The 23,105-nt window shown below is 48.6% G+C and overlaps 3 protein-coding genes and 1 long non-coding RNA gene across 4 annotated transcripts in view; 3 read left to right on the forward strand and 1 right to left on the reverse strand.

The window, feature by feature from the left end:
• LOC309336608 (uncharacterized protein) overlaps nucleotides 1-23,105 on the forward strand; it is a 135,820-nt gene that overhangs the window by 39,055 nt on the left and 73,660 nt on the right. The gene's annotated exons all lie outside the window — the stretch shown is intronic.
• LOC309336993 (zinc finger protein 24-like) lies at nucleotides 792-6,301 on the forward strand. Its single transcript, XM_081853588.1, has 3 exons — nucleotides 792-1,367; nucleotides 3,126-3,264; nucleotides 4,797-6,301. Exons 1-3 carry the CDS (start codon nucleotides 957-959, stop codon nucleotides 5,555-5,557), a joined length of 1,311 nt encoding a protein of 436 aa, XP_081709714.1. The 5' UTR covers nucleotides 792-956; the 3' UTR covers nucleotides 5,558-6,301.
• Nucleotides 11,958-15,896, forward strand: LOC309337049 (zinc finger and SCAN domain-containing protein 21-like). The gene is made up of 3 exons (XM_081853708.1): nucleotides 11,958-12,757; nucleotides 14,698-14,818; nucleotides 15,171-15,896. The coding sequence occupies exons 1-3, from the start codon at nucleotides 12,446-12,448 to the stop codon at nucleotides 15,893-15,895; spliced, it is 1,158 nt and encodes a 385-aa protein (XP_081709834.1). The 5' UTR covers nucleotides 11,958-12,445; the 3' UTR covers nucleotide 15,896.
• LOC309337440 lies at nucleotides 16,202-16,994 on the reverse strand. Its single transcript, XR_014154303.1, has 3 exons — nucleotides 16,975-16,994; nucleotides 16,641-16,944; nucleotides 16,202-16,311 (listed from the first exon to the last, which is right to left on the reverse strand). It is a non-coding gene; the product is annotated as an uncharacterized lncRNA (long non-coding RNA).

Consider the following 23,105-nt stretch of genomic DNA (forward strand, 5'->3'; position numbering starts at 1 on the left):
AAGTAAAGAACATCATTCCTGTAGACATAGGTATACAGGTGAAACTCGGAAAATCAGAATATCGTGAAATAAATATTAGAATATTTTTTTTTATAATTATTATTATTTATAATAAATATTAGAATATTTATTTCAATTGTTGTTTAGTCGTGTCCGACTCTTCGTGACCCCCTGGACCAGAGCACGCCAGGCACTTCTGTCTTCCACTGCCTCCCGCAGTTTGGTCAGACTCATGTTGGTAGCTTCGAGAACACTGTCCAACCATCTCGTCCTCTGTCGTCCCCTTCTCTTTGTGCCCTCCATCTTTCCCAACATCAGGGTCTTTTCCAGGGAGTCTTATTTTCTCATGAGGTGGCCAAAGTATTGGAGCCTCAGCTTCATGCTCTGTCCTTCCAGTGAGCACTCGGGGCTGATTTCCTTCAGAATGGAGAGGTTTCATCTTCTTGCAGTCCATGGAGTCTCCTCCAGCACCATAATTCAAAATTTATTTATTTCAGTAATTCAACTTAAAAGGTGAAACTAATATATGAGATAGACTCATGACATGCAAAGCGAGATATGCCAAGCCTTTATTTGTTATAATTGTGACGATCATGGCGTACAGCTGATGAAAACCCCAAATTAACAATCTCAGAAAATTAGAATATTAAATGAAATCAGCAAAACAAGGACTGCAAATAGAGCAATATTGAACCTCTGAGAAGTAGAAGCATGGGTTCAGGAATAATATTCCCACATAGCAGCGGGTTGGACTGGATGAAGCTCTGGGTCCCTTTCGACTCTACAGTTCCATGATTCTATGATTCTGTGGCTACCAGGCTGGTGCCTTAATGCAAGGCTCCCCCTACTCTGGCCGGTAGCCTTTGGCCAAAGAATATTTCCAGCTCCAATTTTTCTTTTCTCCCTTCAACAGCACAGCTGTCGCCCCTGTCAGCATCTCGGAGGGGAGCGAGAGGATGGCCCGCCTCCTGCCGGACTTCTGTAAAGAAACCCAGCTGTCAGAGAGCGGCTTGTGGGGCAGCGACAAAGTCCGCTGCTTGAAGGTGAAGGAGGAGGTCCTGGAGGACGAGCCAGCCAGCTCAGAGGCGCAGCGACAGCACTTCCGGCAGTTCGGCTACCAGGAGAACGAGGGGCCGAGGGAGGTGTGCAACCAGCTCTGGGAGCTGTGCAACTTGTGGCTGAAGCCTGAGAGGCACACCAAGGAGCAGATCCTGGAGCTGGTGGTGCTGGAGCAGTTCCTGGCTGTCTTGCCACCGGAGGTGCAGAACTGGGTCAGGGACGTGGAGCCAGAGAACTGTTCCCAGGCGGTGGCCCTTGTGGAGGACTTCCTGCTGCGGCAGCAAGAGGACGAGAGGCAGGAAGAGCTGGTGAGGATGTTAGGAAGGACCCAGGAAGAGGTCAGGCCAAAGGGGCTCCGTCTAGCCCAGCATCTTGTTTCCCACAGTGGCCAAACAGATGCTCCGATGGGAAGCCCCTGAGCAAGACCTGCTTGCGACAGCATCTCTCCCCTCCTGAAGCCTCCAACATCTGATACTCAGAAGCACACTGTCCTGCACTAATGCATGAATTGGACCATCGATGGCTACTAGCGTGGTGGTCCGGCTCTGTCTCCACAGTTGGAAGTGGTAACACTTCTGAATAATAATAACAACAACAAAACAATAATAATAATAATAAACAACGGCCTCGGTCCAGTATATCTGAAGGAGCGTCTCCACCCCCATCGTTCAGCCCAGACACTGAAGTCCAGCTCCAAGGGCCTTCTGGGAGTTCCCTCACTGTGAGAAGCCAAGTTACAGGGAACCAGGCAGAGGGCCTTCTCGGTAGTGGCACCCGCCCTGTGGAACGCCCTCCCACCAGATGTCAAAGAGAACAACAACTACCAGACTTTTAGAAGACATCTGAAGGCAGCCCTGTTAAGGAAGCTTTTAATGTTTCATGCATTACTATATTTTAATATTTTGTTGGAAGCCACCCAGAGTGGCTGGGGAAGCCCAGCCAGATGGGCAGGGTATATATAATAAATGATGATGATGATGATGATGATGATATATGTTTTACATGCCACCCATCTGACTGGGTTTCCCCAGCCACTCTGGGCGGCTTCCAACAGAATATTAAAAACACGACGAAACATCAAACATTAAAAACTTTCCTAAACAGGGCTGCCTACAGATGTCTTCTACAGAAGTCAGATCATTGTTTCTTTCCTTCACATCTAATGGGAGGGCATTCCACAGGGCGGGCGCCACTACCATGAAGGCCCTCTGCCTGGTTCCCTGTAATTTGGCTTCTCGCAGTGAGGGAACCGCCAGAAGGCCCTCGGAGCTGGACCTCAGTGTCTGGGCTGAACAATGGGGGTGGCGACGCTCCTTCAGGCATACTGGGCCGAGGCCGTTTAGGGCTTTAAAGGTCAGCACCAACACTTTGAATTGTGCTATGAAATGTACTGGGAGCCAATGTAGGTCTTTCAGGACCGGTGTTATATGGTCTCGGTGGCCATTCCCAGGCACCAGTCTAGCTGCTGCATTCTGGATTAATTGTACTTTCCGGGTCACGTTCAATACCAGTTTGCTGGAGTCTGAAGCAGGGGAGAGGGCTGCTGTGCAGTGGTTCAACGTGTCTGACTGTTAACCAGAAGCTTAGAGGTTCGTGCCCAGCCAGGGCACGAATTCCTGCATTGCAGGGGGTTGGACTAGATGAACCTTTGGGTCCCTTCCAATTCTAAGCTAAAAGGTAAAGGACCCCTGGACGATTAAGTCCAGTCAAAGATGACTGTGGAGCTGTGGCGCTCATCTCGCTTCAGGCCGAGGCAGACGGCGTTGGTCCACAGACAGCTTTCCGGGTCATGCGGCCAGAATGTCTAAGCCGCTTCCGGTGCGACGGGACACCGTGACAAAGCCAGATTTTATCAGTCTGAGGAAAACAGGTGGGATTAAAATGCAACAAATAAATAAAATAAGTTTGTATCTGCAGGCGGGGCAGTGACTGGTTGGGTCACTAAAGGGAGAGATGATTTTTCAGGTATCCAGGTACCAAGCTTTCTAGGGCTCACTCAAACCCCCCCTTTGAACTCGACAGCAACCAGCCGCGTCTCCTTTCAACGTCCTGTGCTCTTGTTTCAGATGTTGGGCCCGTTCAAAGAGGAGGCTGCTCATTTCCCCACTGCTGAAGACTCTTCCTCAGACACCTGGCGGAGGGTCATCTTAGGGGAGATGAAGCAGGAGGAGGAGGAGGAGGATGACAGAGACACAGCCTTGTTGGGTGAGGACTCCTCTTTCTGTGCTGTTTTGAGTGTGAGTGACTCATGTTTTGGTGGTTTAAAGAGGTGTGAGGTCAGGCAGTGGTGGTATGAGTGAGATGCTGCCTTGCTTGAGCAATTCTAAATTACATAGCCTTGCAGTGCTCTCTCATTTTATTTATCTGTATGTGGTGTTTATATTATTATTATTATACTGCCCTATACCCGGAGGTCTCAGGGTGGTTCACATAAAAAGATCACAGTATATAAAATCAAAACAGAAACAATAACCCAAAAAATACTCCAGTTTGAATCCCCGTGACGGGGTGAGCTCCCGTTGCTCTGTCCCAGCTCCTGCCAACCTAGCAGTTCAAAAGCACACCAGCGCAAGTAGATAATTAGGTACCGCTGCGGCGGGAAGGTAAACGGTGTTTCCGTGAGCGCTGGTTTCCGTCACGGTGTCCCATTGCGCCAGAAGCAGTTTAGTCCTGCTGGCCACATGACCTGGAAAGCTGTCTGTGGCCTTGGCCTGAAAGAGAGATGAGCGTTGTACCTCATGGTCACATTTGACTGGACTTTAACTGTCCAGGGGTCCTTTTCCTTTTACCTTTAGCTTTACCTTTTACCTCACAATAGCCAGTCAGATGCCTCGACAGGCAGTGTGTAAGCTTTCTTGATATTTCCCTCCCCCACCCCATATCAGGTAATGACTTGCTTTTTTTTAATGAAAAAATTCTTTATTGAAATTCATTAATGTCATTACAGATTTAACTTCACACATACACATACTCTCTCTATATATATATGTGTGTGTGTGTGTGTGTGTGTGTGTATTCTTAAATTATATTCTTAAATTTATATTCTTAAATATAAATATTCTTAAATTAGTTTAACTTAGAATGTTAATTTGACCTTCTAATTCCACTTAGATATCAACTAAGTTAAATCATATAGTGGTACATAAAATAAAATAATAAAACAACAACAACAAACTGAAGTAAAATAAATATAGACTTCCCATCATTTCCTGATGTAGTTGACATTTGTGATTTTGAATGTGCTTATAATTATTACCATACATTTAATATACTTTCTAATACTTTCTTACAACATAGCGTACCGATTTTGCTTTATTTATTAATATTTTATGTACAGAAGGGTCATTCAATCACTACCATAGATAATATGTCGCTGTTACTTTTTTGTAAGTATCTCTTAAACGTTTCCCATTTTGAGAAAACAATTGTTTGGTGTTACCTCTTAACCTATTTGTTAGTTGAGCCATTTCCACATAGTCTAATATTTTCGAGTTGCGCTCTGCGGCGACCCAGAAGTAACGGAGCACGTTACTTCCGGGTTTCGTTGCTCAAAATGACGTCACGCGCATGCTCAGAAGCAGTGAAACACGACCCACACATGTGCAGATGTGCAGTTGTGTCTTATGTTTACTTCAGGATGCGAACGGGGGTCCGGAATGTATCCCATTCGTATCCAGAGGTACCACTGTAATTCATTGGCAGAATGACTTGCGTTTTGATTTCCTCCTTTCCGGCAGCTTCCGAGAGAGCGTGCGGGGAGGACGACCCAGACCGTTCCGCAGATCCAAGGCCTCACAAGATGCTTTTGGGGATTGCCGAGTGGAACAGTCCCGATCCAGGAGAAGCCTCCGAGAGCCTGCCGGGAAGCCGCCCGGAGAATGGGAAGGACAAACTGGTTTGTGGGCCGCAGGGCTACCAGCCGGCCAAGGGAGGAGTGGCTGTGCAGCCGCGGATCCAGGACGAGCGCCTGAAGAAGTGCCCGGAATGTGGGAAGGGCTTTGTGTGGCGGTCGGAGCTGATAGAGCACCAGCGCTCGCACACCGGGGAGAGGCCCTACTCCTGCTCGTACTGCGGGAAGAGCTTCAGCCGCAAGTCGTACATCATCAAGCATGAGAGGATCCACACGGGTGAGAAGCCCTACATCTGCTCGCACTGCGGCAAGGGCTTCATCTCCAAGTCAGACCTGATCAAGCACGAGAGGACCCACACGGGCGAGAAGCCCTACATCTGCCCCGACTGCGGCAGGAGCTTCAGCAGGAAGCAGTTCCTCGTCACCCACCGCAGGACCCACACGGGCGAGAAGCCCTACAAGTGCTCCGAGTGCGGGAAGAGCTTCAGCCAGAGGACTTGCCTGGTCATCCACGAGAGGGCCCACACCGGGGAGAAGCCCTTCAAGTGCCTGGTGTGCGGGAAGAGCTTCGGCCGCAGGGACATCCTCATGACCCACCAGAAACTGCACACCCGTGAGAAAGCCTTCCAGTGCGCTGACTGGTTGTGAAGCCGCCCCTTTGCCCGATTACGTATGCGCTTCGGAGTTCATAACTGTACGGCGGTACCTCTGGATGCAAATGGGATCCGTTCCGGAGCCCCGTTCGCATCCTGAGTAGATCGTAACACGCATCTGAGCGTGCATGGGTCGTGTTTCGCAGCTTCCGCGCATGCGCACGACGTTTTGAGCGTCTGCGCATGCGCGAGAGGCAAAACCCGGAAGTAACACGCTCCGTTACTTCTGGGTCGCTGCGGAGCTTAAACTGCAAACGCTCAACCTGAAGCATATTTAACCCGAGGTATGACTGTATATATATTCTGGAATTGGGTGTTGGTTTTTTAAAAAATGAAGGTTTTGCATAGAAGAAGCCATACAGAAGGCTGCTTAACATGCTCCCCCCCCCCCCACTTTTAAAGTATTTGATGGCTTCTTTTGTACATCGGGAAAATGTAATGTGTGAATTAAGTAAACAAGTGTGTTCTACAGGCAATCAGGAAAGTAAGGCTTACCAGAGAGACCTAAGATTGGTTATGGGTCTCGGTTAAATGCACATTTAGTCGTGACCCACTGGGTTTCCTTAATGAGCTGGTTCACACGCCAAATCCGTGGGACGTATCCCAGAGGTTCCCAAACTTATTTGGCATATCTCCCCCTTTTCAGGAAAAAAAATACTCAGCACCGCCCCCCACCGGAAATCTATCTTCTAATTTAAACAAACAGTCAGAAAGATGCAGTGAAAACTGGACGAAGAAATGGACTCAGGGGGGGTGGACCAGAGTGAAGCCTGCGGGCTCATTCCGATCCACCGCAGGAGCTGGGCTAACACCGTAGCTCATTTGCATTGGCCAAAGAGGCAGGCAAGCTGTGATCCATTTCTTGGGCCTGGGTGAAGCCAAAAAGGGGTCACCGAAACCTGGGAAAGCCCCTCATGACCACCGGATCCAGGGGAGGGGTTGTCACCGTCCTGCAACGGTGCCCAATGTGGCGGTAAGCATCATTACACAACAGGTGAAATGTGTATGAACAGTTTTTCAAAATTTTCTTCTTTCCCTATGCTTCCACAGCCCCCTGTTTTTATTCAAGGTCCCCAAATTGCACCTCTGCATCATTCCAGTGACCCCCAGCGGGTGGTATCGACCACTTTAGGAAACACTGATGTAATCTGTGGAGTTCTGTGTAGAGAAACTAATGATAATAATAATAGTTTATTATTTATACCCCACCCATCTGGTTTTAACCTTTAAAGCCCTATACGGCCTAGGACCCTCGTACCTACGGGACCGCCTCTCCTGGTATGCCCCACAGAGAAACCTACGGTCTGCAAATAATAACATCCTCAAGGTCCCAGGCCTCAGAGAGGTTAGGCTGGCCTCAACTAGAGCCAGGGCCTTCTCGGCTGCGGCTCCAATCTGGTGGAATGCTCTGTCACAAGAGACTAGGGCCCTGCGGGACCTGACATCCTTCCGCAGGGCCTGCAAGACAGAGTTGTTCCACCAGGCCTTTGGTCAGGGCGCAGCCTGACTCCCTCCTCTGGCAACCTGCTTAGAATCTTGCTTAATTAGTTGCCATTAATTTGATTTTAATTGATTTTTATAATGTAATATTTTTAGAATGTGTGAATATTTGATTGTTTGATTGTTGATTGTTGTTAGCCGCCCTGAGCCCGGCTTCGGCTGGGGAGGGCGGGATATAAATAAAATTTATTATTATTATTATTATTATTAATACAGCATCAGACATTAAAAACTTCCCTAATGAACCTAGATCATTAGCTGTGTCCATTAGTTCAGTAGGTCTACTCTCAGTGGGACCAGCCTTGGATACAACCCTTGACTTGGCCGTCTTTGGTGCTGAGCGCTGCCACCTTGCATACTTGGATCTAGAACAGTCCTGCTAGATGGGGCCCATCTAGTCCGGCATTCTGTTCTCACATTGGCCAACAAGGTCCGCCAATGGGAAGCCTGCAAGCACAACACCACTAGCCTCCGTGATTCAGAGCAACTGGCGTTCAGAAGAATATACTGCCCCTGGCTGTGGATGTACAACATAGCCGTTATGGCTGGTAGATTCCTGCTTTCTCACTTCCTGCTTCGGACAAACCACCGTTTAAGCAGGTTTCCTGTTTCCTGCTAACCACAGTTTGGTGGTTAGCGTGTAATAAACTCTGGTTTTCCTGAATCGGGAAGTCAGGAAGGGAATTGGAGATAAGTCAGCCTGAGCTACTGACCCAAGGACATGTTGTTTTTTTAATAATGCAGAAACCGTTGTGTTGAACGGCCCTAAGAGAAATCAGCTCATGGCAATATTCACTCTGACAAGCAACCTTTGGCCAGGAGGATCTGAAGAACCTCCTTTTGGGATGTTGTGTGTGCCTAAGGGTGCTTTGCACTTGGATAGCAATCCTACATCCCTGTTACATCAGTGCTGGATTTGAATCCAAAGGGTGTATTTAAATAAAGCTGCATGGTACTTAAAAAAAGTACGGTGTGCAAGGATTTCCTTGCAGAAAATGAACAGAAGCTTCAGGAAAGGAATTTAGGTCTTACTGTTCCATCGGCGCAAGCATTTCAGCTTGCCAGACTGAATGATCCTTCCATTTTGTCCCCCAAACCAGTTTCTGAGGGACACACGCGGAGAAGGGGGAGCCCCGTTGTGCTATCGGAAGTCCTTACACAAACTTCTGTTTGGGGGCACTTGTCAGCTGAATCCCTTTCTCACTGCCTTAGCTGAGATGTTAGTGCCAAACCATGGTTTACAATCCAAACCATCCTTCAGAATTGCTTGTTTGCTGCCATTTTCAGCTTGCTGAAACTCTCTCTGTTGGGGGTCGTAGCACAAACCATGGTTTACAAATCCGTTTCAAGCCACGGTTTCTGAACTTGATTTGCAAGCTGACTGTAACTATGGTTTGTTTGATTCATAACACTAAACCAAACCTTAGTTAACCTTCCACTACCATGTTTTTGGGTGGCCTCTGTATTTGAGGCCCTGCATGAATAAGAACACAGCCTTGTTCTTTGACCACTTTCCTGGTGGGCCTTGGTAGCCAGGAATTCCATGTGTGTGAATGCGTTTGAAGAAAGATGGGCTGCTTAGATGCCAGTCTGTTTGGTAAAAGGCTCTTTGTCTTTTACAGTGGTACCTTGGGTTAAGTACTTAATTCGTTCTGGAGGTCTGTTTTTAACCTGAAACTGTTCTTAACCTGAAGCACCACTTTAGCTAATGGGGCCTCCTGCTGCTGCTGCGCCACCAGAGCATGATTTCTGTTCTCATCCTGAAGCAAAGTTCTTAACCCGAGGTACCATTTCTGGGTTAGCAGAGTCTGTAACCTGAAGCATATGTAACCTGAAGCGTCTGTAACCCGAGGTACCACTGTATTACTTGCCCGCTAACAGGCTACAATCGTTCACCCCTTTTTTATTCAGCCAACATGAAAACATAAGCTAACTAGCCTCTTGGCAAGTTAGTGATTTTGAGGAGCAGGTTTTATAAGCCTGTTTAATAGGTTTCTTCCAAATTCTTGCATTTCTCATCTATTCCAACCCCCCAAAAAGACTTAACACATCAAAACAAAAACGATAACATCAGAATGCCTGATAAATATTAGGCTGACCATTGAGAAGCTTTCCAAAATGTCATCTTAAAAATCTGACCTCTTTTTAGATTGTGAGCCTGAGAGGCAGGCAACCCACTACCCTTTTAATCTGGATATAGCACAACATCTAGTGTTGCTTTGTAGGTTCTCGATGAAATAAATAAGTAGATACGTTTGATGTGTGCATTTCCTCAGCCCCCGAGGGAGGAGGGAACAAAGAGCTCAGACACGTCAATCTATCTGGTTGTTAAGCACTGGCAGAGAAAGAGGGGTGCGGAGGGAGCACATCTTCCCAGCAGTGCGACCTGGTGGGCGCCATGCCCCCAGGACGCGCACCACGCCCCCAGGAAGCTGAAGCAGAGACTGTTCCTGTTGTGAGTTCCTTTAAAAAGCAAAATGATCAAATTGGAGGGCAGTCTTGTAAACCAGCCATCTAGTCTCACCTCCCCACAGAGGTGCTTCTTTGCATAATGTGAAATGTGCTTTTCAGTGTATGGCTTTGGCCACAGCCTCGGTCTCTTAAGAGTTAAGATGACCGAGTCGGTTCCTAGACAGGCCTGGATGCCTCTCATTCCAGGAAAGAGAGAAGAGGGCGGCTTGGAATTTACTTCCTACTTTGCCTGCCCACGTGACCTGCCCTTTGAAGTGACCTGCCCTTTGAATTTCCCAGGCGTGGATTCAAGTGGGAGATATATTTTTCCCCCCACTAGCAGTGGGAGGGGGATCAGGTGAGTTTAGAGGGTAGGGGGGCTTTTAGGGAGTGGGGGCTCCAGGGGAGGGGGGAAATATCAAGGCGGGGGGTTTAAAATCCATGAAACTTTGCCCCCACCCTCCACTCCTGCTCAGCTGTATGGAGACACCCCCTGCCTTACTTAGACTGAGTCAGGTGACTGGTCCACACTGAGTGGCCCCCTGGGAAACCCAGGTGGCTGGTCTGGTCCCCTGGGATGGCAGGATAGCGGGCACGGTGGGTATCTTCTGCCAAGGCAGTGCTTTCATTTGCACCCACTAAAATGTCACAAAATGATACAGTGGTGCCCCGCAAGACGGAAAACTCGCTAGATGAAAGGGTTTTCTGTTTTGGAGGTGTTTTGCAAAACGAATTTCCTATGGGCTTGCTTCGCAAGACGAAAATGTCTTGCGAGTTCCTGCGGGGGTTTTTTCCTCCCCCCCCTTCTAAGCCGCTAAGCCGCTTACCAGCTGATCCGCTAAGCCGCTTACCAGCTGATCCGCTAAGCCGCTTATCAGCTGATCCGCTAAGCCGCTTATCAGCTGATCCGCTAAGCCGCTAATAGTGCTAAGCTGCTAAGCCGCTAATGGGCTTGCTTCGCAAGACGAAAAAACCGCAAGACGAAGAGACTCGCGGAACGGATTCTTTTCGTCTTGCGAGGCACCACTGTATCCTTGGCAGCCGAGCAGCTGTGTCAGTAAAACTGACCAGCGAGTCTCATGTCTGTGTGTTTGCCATTTAGGTGCCTCCAGATCGTACCATTTAAAGTGCATTTCCCCACACCCACCCCAAGAATCTTGGGAGCTGTGATTTGTTCAGAGTGCTGGGAATTGTAGCTGTGTGAGCGGCTACAGTTTCCATGCTATTTTAGGGGAGGGGCCTGAATGTGTGTTAAATTTATGGTGCAGTTGGCTTCCCTCAAGGAATCCAGAGAATTATAGTTTGTTTAGGGTGCTGGGAATTGCCGCTCTTAACCACTACCGCTCTTAACCACTATACCACACTGGCACCACTTTAGCTAATGGGGCCTCCTGCTGCTGCCGCGCCGCCAGAGCACGATTTCTGTTCTCATCCTGAAGCAAAGTTCTTAACCTGAGGTAATATTTCTGAGTTAGCAGAGTCTGTAACCTGAAGCGTATGTAACCTGAAGTGTATGTAACCCGAGGTACCACTGTATAAATGAATGAGTACTCTGGAGCAAAATAAGGATGAATGCAGGACAAAGACTGACTGTCAAATAACTGTCCCATGAACAAATCAGAACAAATGCTCATTAAAGTCCAGATACAGGTCCCATCTGCCCTATATATTTAAAGGAATGCTATATGAACAGCCATGGCTTCCCACCAAAGCATCATGGGAGCTGTAGTTAAGGGTGCTGAGAGTTGTTGAAAGACACAATTTCCCCCTCACAGAACTACAGTTCTTAGAGTAGTCTAACAGTCGATTTCTCTTCACAGGAGACTTTGTTAGCAGCAGCTTTCTGAGGAGAATAGCCTTCAGTGGTTTGTATGTTGCACTAAACCATGGTTTATTTGAATGTCTGAACACACATGCCACCAACGGTATAACCATAATTTGTTAACCACAAACCATGTTCATAAGCCATGGTTTATTGCTAGCTTACAAACCTTGGATTGTGTTAATCAAATGTGGCTTACAGATTGCATTCCGCTTGCAATCCATTATTTGAATTTTTAGAAACAAAAATCAACAGCACAGCCCTGTACACATCTTCTCAGAAGCTGGGCTGGGCGAATCTGTCCTTTCCCCTCGCTGTGAATCACTCCTCGCATGTTTTTATGCAAATCTGCCCGCTATAAACATTTCTCCTTAATGCAATGCTTTTTAACACGTTCTTTTCTCTAATAGATGTATTTAAGCAAATGTTTTGTATGCATGGCTGGAGAACAGCAGTGCAGAATTCAGAAAACGTTTCCAAAGAGAGATGTGGTTTGGTTCTCATGTCGTTTCAGAAAGCACAGATTAGGTCCCATTTGCTTTTAAATGCAACCTGGATCAAATTCCTCTATGTGCTCTCACCCCACTCCTCCTTTGGGAACTCTTAACACTTTTATTTATTTATTTTTCTCGGTAGGGGACTTCTCAAGACTTAATTCCAGTTTTTATTGTTTTGCTCAGCCCTGAGCGCTGACCTCACGACCACATGTCCTGAAAAGACAACATGGCCACCAAGGCCGGGGAAATAACAGCCCTGGGTCTCCACCTCCGAGCTGTGCTGGAAAAAGGAAAGAAGAGGGAAGAATGAGACGCTGCAGCGCTTGGAGCAAAGTGCCCTCCTGCCGTCTGGGCAGAGAGCCTGGGGGATTTGGAGAGAACAAATAATTCAGAGGAGGCGAAAGGGGAAGCAGAGGAAGGACCGCAACAGTGCTGGGAAGCCCAGTGGGGTCATTTCCTGAAGGCAGTGGAGTCCAGGCAATCGGAAGAGGGAACCTCACCCATTTATGGTGCTAGGAAGGCGGCTGAACCCGGTCAGCAGTTTGGAGGGGAGAGACCAGCCCAACAGGTTGCCAACAATATCCAGTTGGCCCAAAACAAGGCAGGCTGCAAGATGCTGAAGGGGGAGCTTCCAGAGGAGGTCGGGGCTCTGGAAGCGCAGCGCCAATCCTTCAGGCAGTTCCGCTACCAGGAGGCCGAAGGCCCCCGAGAGGCGTGCAGCCAGCTCAGAGATCTTTGCCACCGGTGGCTGGAGCCTGAGAGGCACACCAAGGAGCAGATCCTGGAGCTGGTGATCCTGGAGCAATTCCTGACCATCCTGCCCTGTGAAATCCGGACCCGGGTTCTAGAAGGTGGTCCGGAGACCTGCTTGCGGGCTGTGTCCCTGGCCGAGGATTTCCTGCTGAGGTGGCTGGAGGAGGAGGAGGTGAGAGGCTTTGACACTGGCGGTTCCATAGGGCAGAGAGCCTGGGCCATGGAGAAAAGCCATGGAGGAAAGCTGTTCTAAAGCGTCCGGAAATGGAGTCAGCGCGACAGGTGCCCTGTCACTTGCCCATCTCACGGCTTCTTCTTAGCTGAGAAAGTTGTCAAACAGAAAGCACAGAGACTACAAGCTCAGATTACCAGACGTAGGGGTGACATGGATTGAGAGGGATGGGTGGAAGCACCGCCATTGTTAGAGGGAGACGTTTGTTATCCCTTGCTGTGATTATTAAAGACTTCTATCTTTGTTCTGCTTATCTACTGCCAAGGGGGGAGGAAGCCAATTTAGTAATTCAGTAAAGTGTGGCCCAAAATTGGTCCCTATTTGGCCGGTGAGGCTGTTTTCACCAAACCACGGCCACCTCATGTCACCTGTGCTGTTCCTGGGGGTGGTTTACCGTGCGGTGTGGTCTAAGTCAGGTCCTAGGTCGAGGGTAAGGAGGCTGTCCGTCAGGGGCGAAGCGAGGTCCAAAGCGAGGAGTCGGGCGTGGTCAGGAACTCAGGAGAGCAGGTCAGGGTGCCGGCAGGAACAGGTTACCAACGATGTTGCTCCCTCAACCTGGGACTGGGTGGGCTGGCCTTTATCTCCTCCAAGGCATAGGGCAGCTCTGGTCCACAGGTGCCTCGCCTCCCCTGGCCTGAAGGCAAGCACTCCTCCTGAGAGAACCCTCCACCTCTGTGCCCTGAGCCTCTGCAGCTCAGGAGAGGCTGGAGGGTTACTGGACCCAGAGGCAACCTCACCTTCCCCTGACAGGGCTGGGAGAGGAGCACCTGCAGGCAATGGGTCCTCAGTCACCTCCGGAGCCAGAGTGGATTCAGCTGGTGTCTGCTCCTGAGGATCCAGCACAGCTGCCCGGCTCAGTCAGCCCTGGAGGCGGGGACTCCTGTGCAGGCTGGGATTCCTCAGGTTCAGCCTCTGAATCAGATTCCCAGGCCATCACATCACCTAAGACATCATAGATGACATCAGGAGGAGGCAGGTAGAGCTGTGGCTGGATCTGCTGAATTCTCTGTGGGAATCTGATCATGCATGCAGCTGCTCCCTACAGAAAGCAGGGGTCAAGTCGTCAACTGATGGGTGCTGAGTTGAAGCCTGATGGATTGATTGCACAACGAAGTTTCCGGTGGACCAAGTTCCTGTGTTTTTTGAAGCCTTGTGCAAAGCGCTTTGTTCTCCCTGTGCTCAGTGCTTTCCTGTCACTGAGCATAAGGCCTTGTGCTGCGGTTCCCAAGCACCTGGCCACCAGCTGTGCAAGGAGCTTTGATGGGTGGGTGGGGGAGCAGCCCACCTGTCCATCACCTGACACCATGATGACATCACTTTCAGAAGGGTGGGGACAAATGTGTGGCAGGCAAAAGCATTCCTCTTCACCCAGGCCTCTGGCTAAATAAACAATCTAGGCCTTTTAAACTGTGTGTTGGGGGCGGTTTTCTTTTGTCTGTCATCATATTATATATTTTTGTGTTTTTATACTGTAAACCACCCCGTGATCCTTGGATGAAGGTCAGTTGATAAATTTAATAAATAATAATAATCTGGCCTGCCATGCCAAAAAAATGTTTCCTATTGCTGTTCCTGTACAACTCAGAAAGAATATGGGTTATAAATGCCACGAGTAGATTTGGTGATTTGGCCAAAGCCATCCAATGAGCTTCAGGATTGATTATAAAGTTCTCATCTCATTACTGGACTGCTTGAAGAGTTTTGTACCGCTTGATGAGAAAGTTGTCCTGGTGCTCGGTCTGTTAAGATATGAACTTGCTCAAGGCTTATTGTTAAACTTCACAGCCCAGGCAGTATATAAAGGCAGGCCTTCTCACTCTGCCAAACAGTAGCGCTAGGCCATAATCATTCCCAATTGACCCTGATTTCTGTTTACTCAGACGCCGTTCAAAAAGGAGGCTGATGAGTTTCCGAACACAGAGACAGCTCTGTCACAGGCTTGCGAAGGGATGCTCTTCGACGCGGTCAAACAGGAAGATGAAGCAGCCGCCACTCTGCCAGGTAATGCTTTGTGTGTTGTTATTTATTATTTAAGGTATCTACACTTTAGCATGAGGGGAAAAACTTCTCCCTAACCACTTTCTTCACACCATGCAAAATTTTATAGACCTTTCTTCCTATATATATATAAAGGTAAGGCTATCGTCACGCTGCAGTTTGTGTAACTGCCAATAGGGAGAACTTCACAACTATAAAGCCACCCACTTTTTAACATTTCCTCTTAGGAGAGTTTCACGAGCCTGCTCATCATTTGGGTTGCTCTTTACTGCAGCTTCTCCCTTTGTGAGATTTTCTTATTTATTCTTACTGGGGGATGAGCCATACTCATGTTAAGATGCTTTTCTTGCTCCAGGAGGTGATGAGAAGCCTGAGGAGTGGCAGACGAGTAGGCCGGAGAATTCTGGGGAACTGGAATTGTGTGGCGTTTGGGGCAAACAACACATTTTGCTCTGTCTGGATCAGCACAGGACAGCCCCTGAGAGCCAACAGAGGAGTTGTCCAGGAGGGGACAAATTATTTCAGCCCAGCCTTCCGGCACATGAGAACCCCTGTCCAGGAGAGACGCAGTATAAATGCCCCGACTGCGAGAAAAACTTTAAGCACAAGTCGACGCTGACAGTGCACAAAAGGACGCATACGGGAGAGAGGCCCTACCGATGTTCCCACTGCGAGAAGAGCTTCATTCAGCGATCCACCCTCATCGTCCACGAGAGGACCCACACGGGGGAAAGGCCCTACAGATGCTTGGACTGCGGGAAGAGCTTCAACGAGAGGTCCGTCCTTGTCAAGCACAAGAGGACCCACACAGGCGAGAGGCCCTACAAATGTGCGGACTGCGAGAAAAGCTACAAGCAGCTCTCGGCCCTCGCCGCGCACGAAAGGACCCACACAGGGGAGAGGCCCTACAAATGCCCCGAGTGCAGGAAAAGCTTCACCCGCAGCTCGTTCCTCATTACGCACAAGAGGACCCACACGGGAGAGAAGCCATACGCGTGCACAAACTGTGGGAAAAGCTTCAGCCAGCGGCCGCACCTGGTTATCCACGAGAGGACTCATTCAGGAGGGGGGCTTCTTTAGTGGTCGGGCTGTTGGGCAGCAGTAAACTTGTTTCTTTTCCATATGGATTTAGAGCAGCCTTTCTCAACCTGTGGGTCTCCAGATGTTGAACTACAACTCCCATCACCCCTAGCTAGCAAGGCCAGAGCTCAGGGATGATGGGAGTTGTAGTCTAACAACATCTGGGGACCCACAGGTTGAGAACAGCTGGTTTAGAGTAATGTGCCAAATCTGCAGCACTTGCACAGGAACTGCTTCACCTTTGGCAGTAGATAAGCAGAACAAAGGAAAAGGAGTCTTCTCACCAGTTAGAAACTTTAATGTTCACAGAAAGAGAACAAAGAATCCATTTCCTAGGAACGACGGTGCTTCCAATTAAGGGTTCCACCCACTTCCTCCCTAGTCACCCACGTCACTACCGCGTCTTGTAACCTGATCTCACTACAGTGGTGCCCCGCAAGACGAATGCCTCGCAAGATGAAAAACCCGCTAGACGAAAGGGTTTTCCGTTTTTCGATGCACTTCGCAAGACGAATTTCCCTATGGGCTTGCTTCGCAAGACAAAAACGTCTTGCGAGTCTTGCGATTTTTTTCGCTCCCCCCCTTTTTCTAAGCCGCTAAGCCGCTAATAGCCTCTTAGCCGCTAAGCCTTTAATAGCCGCTAAGCCGCTAATAGCGCTAATCCGCTAATAGGGGTGCTTCGCAAGACGAAAAACCGCTAGACGAAGAGACTCGCGGAACGGATTATTTTCGTCTTGCGAGGCACCACTGTACCACTGCGCTTTCTGTGCTGCCACCTTCTGAGCTCTCTGTGACTTTGGAGAAGGAGGGTGAACGCTGTCCAGAGACTGTGAATCTGTTAACCCTCTCTCTTTCAATGTTTCTCCTCCTAGCTGTTCCCCATCCAGTATGTCCCAGCTTCTGCCTTGTAAACTGAGTCCCTCTGCGAACCACCACTCCAAATCTATACTGTCCTCCTGCTCCCGGGAAGAGCCAGGATCCTGATCAGGAGGAGGGGGAGGCTCCCACCACTCCTCCTCATTGCAGCCCTCCTCAGCATGGTCCAACACCTCCCCTTTCATGGAGCATCTCCCTGACACACTCATCAAATCGTCGTCCTCCTGCCTGCCTTTTCCTGCTTGTTTCTGTTGCCACTGTAAGATTTAAGCAGCGTCCTTTACTTGAGCGTGCTTTACTATACTGGTTATAATCGGACAAGCAATGAAAGGGAAACAATAACAATAATAATAATAATAAAACTTTTTATTATTTATATGCCGCCCATCTGACTGGGTTTATATATTGCTTAATTGCCAAAGTTTCTAAGTGGTATACATCCAAATTAATTTTATTTATTCATCTCATAAATTTATACACCATTGATTGCAAAAAAACCTTAAAGAGGTTCATGAAAAGAATAAAGTTAAACACAACTATTTAAAACATTACATTAATAATAATAATAAAGAATCAGTGAGAAACTAAAAAGCAAGTTAAAATACACATCCTTGTTCTACAAATCTGGATAGGGTCTCTAAAAGGGATTTATTTGTATACTAATAGTAGCACTTTGAACTTCGCCCAGTAGCAAATCAGCAACAAGCACAGATCTCTGAGTATACGCTGACAACGCCTCCGCCCTGTCAGCATTCGTGCTGCAGCATTCAGCACCAACTGCAACTACTGGATCAAGCCCGAGGGAAGCCCCAAATTTCACATTCCAAAGCGTACAATGGACAGGACCAATTACAATAAATCAGAAAATCATGGGAGGAAACTTAACATTCCCGCTCAAACAGAAAGGCCTTCGTCAAACACCTGAAATTTCAACATGGAGAGAGGGGTCTTCCTAAACTCAGCTGGGAATGTGTTCCACAGAATTGGATCCACAAACTTAGGGGATGTGAGCTGTACATCTGAGCCGGGGAGAACCACGAAGGGAGACTCCCCTACAGATCTTGGAGACCAGGCAGGAATATCAAGGATTAGGCAGTCTTTTGAGTTATCCTGGCCCCAAGCTGCTAAGGGCCTTTTACATTATTATGTGGATATTGAACTGAGCCCAGTAGCATCCAAGCAGCCAGCCCAAGCTTTTGAGAGCTGCAGTTACAGGCTGGCAGAAGTGTGTCCCCACCTGCAGTCTATAGCTAGTCAACAGAGTATTGCACCAGCTCGACTGCCTCGCAGGGGCAAGACCCACCGAGAAGAGTTGCTGTGCTCATTGGGCCGGGCGCTCCTGAGCAGACCTTGTTAATCCGAATAAAGTTTTGGCTTACCCTGTGTGATTTGTTGCCGGCTGGCTCCCAACAGATGCACTTTGGTAAAAGGTTTACTCTCCCCACCGCCACCCCATAGAGGTTTTGTCATGTGCTTGGTATCAGCTGTCACATTGCACAAAAGGGAGATTTCGCTCAACTATTAGTGTTTGCACGGGCGGGGGGGAGCTAGAAAAGTGTTTGTGAAAACAAATTTTTAAAATCAAATGCTGTTTTCCCCCTCTCTTGATGCCTTATATATACAGTCATACCTTGGGTTGTGAACGTGATCCGTGCAGGAGGCATGTTCGGAACCCGCAGCATTCACAACCTGCAGCGCCACACGCACGTGACATGATTCAGCACTTCTGTGTATATATGTGGTGTTTTGCGTTTCTGCGCATGCGCAAGTGCAAAAACCTGGAAGTAACCCATTCTGGTATTTCCAGGTTCGGCGCAGTCCGCAACCCGAAAACGTGCAACCCGCAGATATGACTGTATGTATATACAGTGGACCCTCAGGTTGCGAACGTGATCCATGCGCGATGCATGTTTGCAATCCGCAGCATTCGCAACCCGCAGCGGCGCATATTCCGGGTTTCGTCAACCCATAACCTGAAAAAAAAACTACCTGAAGCATCTATAGCCTGAGATATGACTGTATACTCCCATTCTCAGACAGCTGACAGGCGTCGTCCAGAGGTTGCTGAACTGCAACGACAATCATGGCCACCCTTCGGCCACATTAGCTGGGGCTGAGGGGAGTTGGGGGCCTAATGAAATCTGGAGGGCCATGATGATTCCTGCCCCTTTGGGAGGGCCATGATGTTTCCTGCCCCTTTGGGAGGGCCATGATGTTCCTAGACCATTTGGGGAAAAGACTTGTTGGACCGGGGAAAGCTCACCGGCCCCCAAAGGGTCTCAGGTGAACCATGAGGCTGAACTAACATCGGAAACACAAAACAAACCATTACGAAAGGAAGAAAAAAAAAAGATGAAGCACACCATCTTGAGCAAAACATTTTTATTTCTTTATAAACACTCAAACGACGTGCTGCAAGAAAGGCCGGTCCTTTTTTGTTCCCACGTGCTCTTCAAACCAGTTGTATTGTTACCCCGAAGTTGTACGTAACTCGGGTTGCTTTGCTACCCCGAGATCGCTGCTTCTGGAAAGCTTGTGAGGAAGGTGTAAGGAAAGGCGTGGGGGGGGGGAAAGATGGCCGCTCCCCACTGGGGACTTGGTGGGCCCCCAACCTTTTAGTATGCAGAAGCCTCTGGGAAAGGAGGCTCCACTCTTAGGAATCGCCAGCCAATAGCCTGTCAAGAGAGCTCTCTTGCGTGTTGTCTACCAGCCTTCCCCAACCGGGTGCCCTCCAGATAATTTTGGCGACTTCTCCCCTCAGCCCCAGCCAATAGGAACTGTTCAAAGGTATCTTAAGCAGCAGCCCTCATAGCACTTTACAGAATTAAATTCCAGGGAAGTTTAGCGTTGTGTGAAGGAGGCGCTCCTTTTTTCGTTCCCTGAAGCCACACCCCCTGCTCATTTCACTGGGCTGAGTCCAGCTTTTCACGGCAAAGGGGGCGGGAAAACCTTATTTACTCTTTCTACAGGCTTATACATCTCATGTAAATCATTTAAAAACGTTTAATAACCACCCTTCCTCCAAGAAAGCAAGAAACCCAATTCACCAGCCTTGCCTTTCAGCCTCACATCCCTGTGAGGACAGTTAAGCTCGCTGCATAAACTTGCAGATGTGAACCCAGGGCTCTGTCTGTGGTGACAGAGAAGGCGCTGCAATTTTAGGTCACCAGTCCTGCCAGTGAGCTAGTCCTACCAGACCCACATCAAGGTAAACTGAGTCCTACTCTGAGTAAACCCACTTAATTATTTTTTAAGTCCATTGCTTTCAACAGATCTACTATGTTGACCCCGGAAGACATATTTTATATTGTGCCCTTACGATGATTTGTGCTTGTTATACACGATCACACTTTGCACCAGGAAAAGGCTTTTTTGGGGGTGGATATAGAGTGCTTTAGGGACATGGGTGGCGCTGTGGATTAAACCACAGAGCCTAGGACTTGCCGATCAGAAGGTTGGCAGTTCGAATCCCCACAACGGAGTGAGCTCCCATTGCTCGGTCCCTGCTCCTGCCCACCTAGCAGTTCAAATTCACGTGAAAGTGCAAGTAGATAAATAGGTACCGCTCCAGCGGGAAGGTAAACGCCGTTTCCGTGCACTGCTCTGGTTCGCTAGAAGCGGCTTACTCATGCTGGCCACATGACCCAGGAGCTGTACGCTGGCTTCTTCGGCCAGTAAAGCGGGATGAGCGCCGCAACCCCAGAGTCAGCCATGACTGTACCTAACGGTCAGGGGTCCCTTTACCTTTACCTTATAGAGTACTTTGTTTATAATGCCAAGGTTGCAGGTTGAATCCCCGTACGGGGCAGCTGCAAGTTTGGACTAGATGGCCCTCGGGGTCCCTTCCAACTCTACAGTTATAGGGTTCTATGTCCCGTAACTCTCTGCTGAAATCCTGCAACTTGTTTTGGTTCCACCACAGCATAAGAATGCCCCTCCAAACAGCAACTGTGCCATAACATAGGGAAGCACTGCAGAACAATTGATAACATGGAACGATGTGTGGAAGGTCCAGTAAATTTTTTCCATTTCATGCTCTATTATTGCATCAATGTCATGCTACAAACTATACCCACAAAAAAACCACTGGACTGGAGGTGTCTTGTGATTAGCATGTTCCCAAAAGACATGTAGATTTCTCTCTCTCTCTCTCTCTCTCTCTCTCTCTCTCTCTCTCTCTCCTTCCTTCCTTCCTTCCTTCCTTCCTTCCTTCCCTTAATCCGATCCACCAGATGCATCAGATATGTCCACAAGGTCAATCTTAAGCCAGGCACCAAGGGCAATGCTATCGCAGCTGCGCTGACAATTGTTTTCCCTCTGGACCACTGAGCAGAGGCATTAAATATTGCTTGAGAATAAACAATCTTGGTAAGCCAACTAAAATATTCTGTATTTTAGGAATAAGAGACCCGGAGTGTAGTGTTTCGTTTACTTTAATAATATTTCAGTATTAATTGCATTTAACCTTTCCACAAATGATTCCTATGTGTATTTTGAGACTCGCAAGCCTATTCTGCATTCCACCTCTATCTAACCCTGAAAGTGTTACAAATCGTCATTAAGGGTGTTCTAGTTAGCACCAGAGTGTAAATCCAAACTTCTCATTAGAACTTCCTAGGAGAAAGGAGAAGGAAGGGAAGTGAGATAAGGGAAAGAATATCAACAGCCCAACAAAGGCCTGGTTGCAAGAGAAACTGTGATAGGAGGACATTTGAGACCCATGGCCTGGGCACATTTGGGTCACTCCAAGGTGATTGCAGGGGTGAAGATACCGATATGGGGCCATGTGTGTTTTTAGTTCTGATGTCCTGTAACCTTTCCTGATGTATGTAGAAGGATGTTTTTGTTTCAAGAATTTTTAGATGTTTTGTGGCTTTTCGTGTGCCGCCTATGAAACCCTTGTTCTGATGCTCCTTGCGCCAAACTTCTTCTTAGGTGGTGGTTCGGCTGGAACAACCACATTAAGTTGAGCTCTGCCCTATGGCAATACAGTGGTACCTCTGGTTACGTACTTAATTCGTTCCGGAGGTCCGTTCTTAGCCTGAAACTGTTCTTAACCTGAACCACCACTTTAGCTAATGGGGCCTCCTGCTGCCACCACAGCACAATTTCTGTTCTCATCCTGAAGCAAAGTTCTTAACCCGAGGTACTATTTCTGGGTTAGCGGAGTCTGTAACCTGAAGCGTATGTAACCTGAGGTACCACTGTATTTATAATAATAAACACTGGGCCCCTCCCGGATGCTGGACTTGGAATTAATTTCCTGGGTCCAATTTTTTATTTAAAAGGTGGTCCCTCACCTGCGTCACGAACAGAGCAGTGTGGAAGGAAATTCTTACCTTACCACACAGGTGGAGGTGCTAAGGGTTTTAGCTGGGAGTTTCTGCATGCAAAGCATGTACTCTAACCACTGGTCCTACAGCCCCTTCCTCTTTCTTGAAGAACGCGATGGGCTGCGAGACCCTTGTATGGGAGAGCAGAGGCCGAGGAAGAGCCTGCAGCAAGCACAGAGCCAGTTGCAAGCTTCTCTGCGGCCTCCACAGGTGCTGAAATCCCTATGGGGAGACTCAGAGCTGTAGCATCATCAGGGCTGGCCGTTGGGCCCTGCAGTCTGGAGCCTCACACAGCAGAATGAGCAGGAGGGATACCCAAACACAGCAGCGGCCAGCTTGCCACCTATGAAAGAAATACACATTCCCTCCAAAACGGATGTTCCCTGGACCACCCTTCTGCAGCATGAACATTGTCCACAACCTAAACTATCTTAGGTGCATCACTGAGGAGGCAGGAACCAGAAGGGGCAGAATGGGGGTAGGGAGATTCTGGCACCTCCAGCCTCTGTTCTCTGCCTGGCTGGTTGTATTTTTGGCAGGCATTTGAGCTGCCCCCCATACAGGTGTTGGGTTTGTGATCCCGGCCTCCAGATCTCCATGGCAGGTGGGCAAGGGGAGATTCTGCTTGCTCACCTGCTGAAGGGAGATGGCTGCTGGCCGTTAAGGGGCTCAGAAAGGAGAGGAAGAAGAGAAGAAGAAGAGGAGTTTGGATTTGATATCCCTCCTTATCACTACCCGAAGGAGTCTCAAAGCGGCTAACATTCTCCTTTCCCTTCCTCCCCCCCAACAAACACTGTGAGGTGAGTGGGGCTGAGAGACTTCAAAGAAGTGTGACTGGCCCAAGGTCACCCAGCAGCTGCATATGGAGGAGCGGAGACGTGAACCCGGTTCCCCAGATTACGAGTCTACCGCTCTTAACCACAACACCACAAAGGAAGCAGAGAAGTCCCTCCCTCCCCCTTCAAACCATTGAGAAATGCTTCTCTTGACCACAGGAAGTG

This window comes from Podarcis erhardii (assembly GCF_964252035.2).
Source record: "Podarcis erhardii genome assembly, chromosome: 2".
NCBI lineage: Eukaryota > Metazoa > Chordata > Lepidosauria > Squamata > Lacertidae > Podarcis > Podarcis erhardii.

What these genes read in the sequence shown, in the direction of transcription:
- LOC309336993 (XM_081853588.1), top strand. Translation starts at nt 957, where the DNA reads ATGGCCCGCCTCCTGCCGGACTTCTGTAAAGAAACCCAGCTGTCAGAG. An exon ending in ACGAGAGGCAGGAAGAGCTG is followed by an intron (nt 1,368 to 3,125) that starts GTGAGGATGTTA and finishes CTCTTGTTTCAG; the next exon opens with ATGTTGGGCCCGTTCAAAGA. An exon ending in CAGAGACACAGCCTTGTTGG is followed by an intron (nt 3,265 to 4,796) that starts GTGAGGACTCCT and finishes CCTTTCCGGCAG; the next exon opens with CTTCCGAGAGAGCGTGCGGG.
- LOC309337049 (XM_081853708.1), top strand. Translation starts at nt 12,446, where the DNA reads ATGCTGAAGGGGGAGCTTCCAGAGGAGGTCGGGGCTCTGGAAGCGCAG. An exon ending in GGTGGCTGGAGGAGGAGGAG is followed by an intron (nt 12,758 to 14,697) that starts GTGAGAGGCTTT and finishes CTGTTTACTCAG; the next exon opens with ACGCCGTTCAAAAAGGAGGC. An exon ending in AGCAGCCGCCACTCTGCCAG is followed by an intron (nt 14,819 to 15,170) that starts GTAATGCTTTGT and finishes TTCTTGCTCCAG; the next exon opens with GAGGTGATGAGAAGCCTGAG.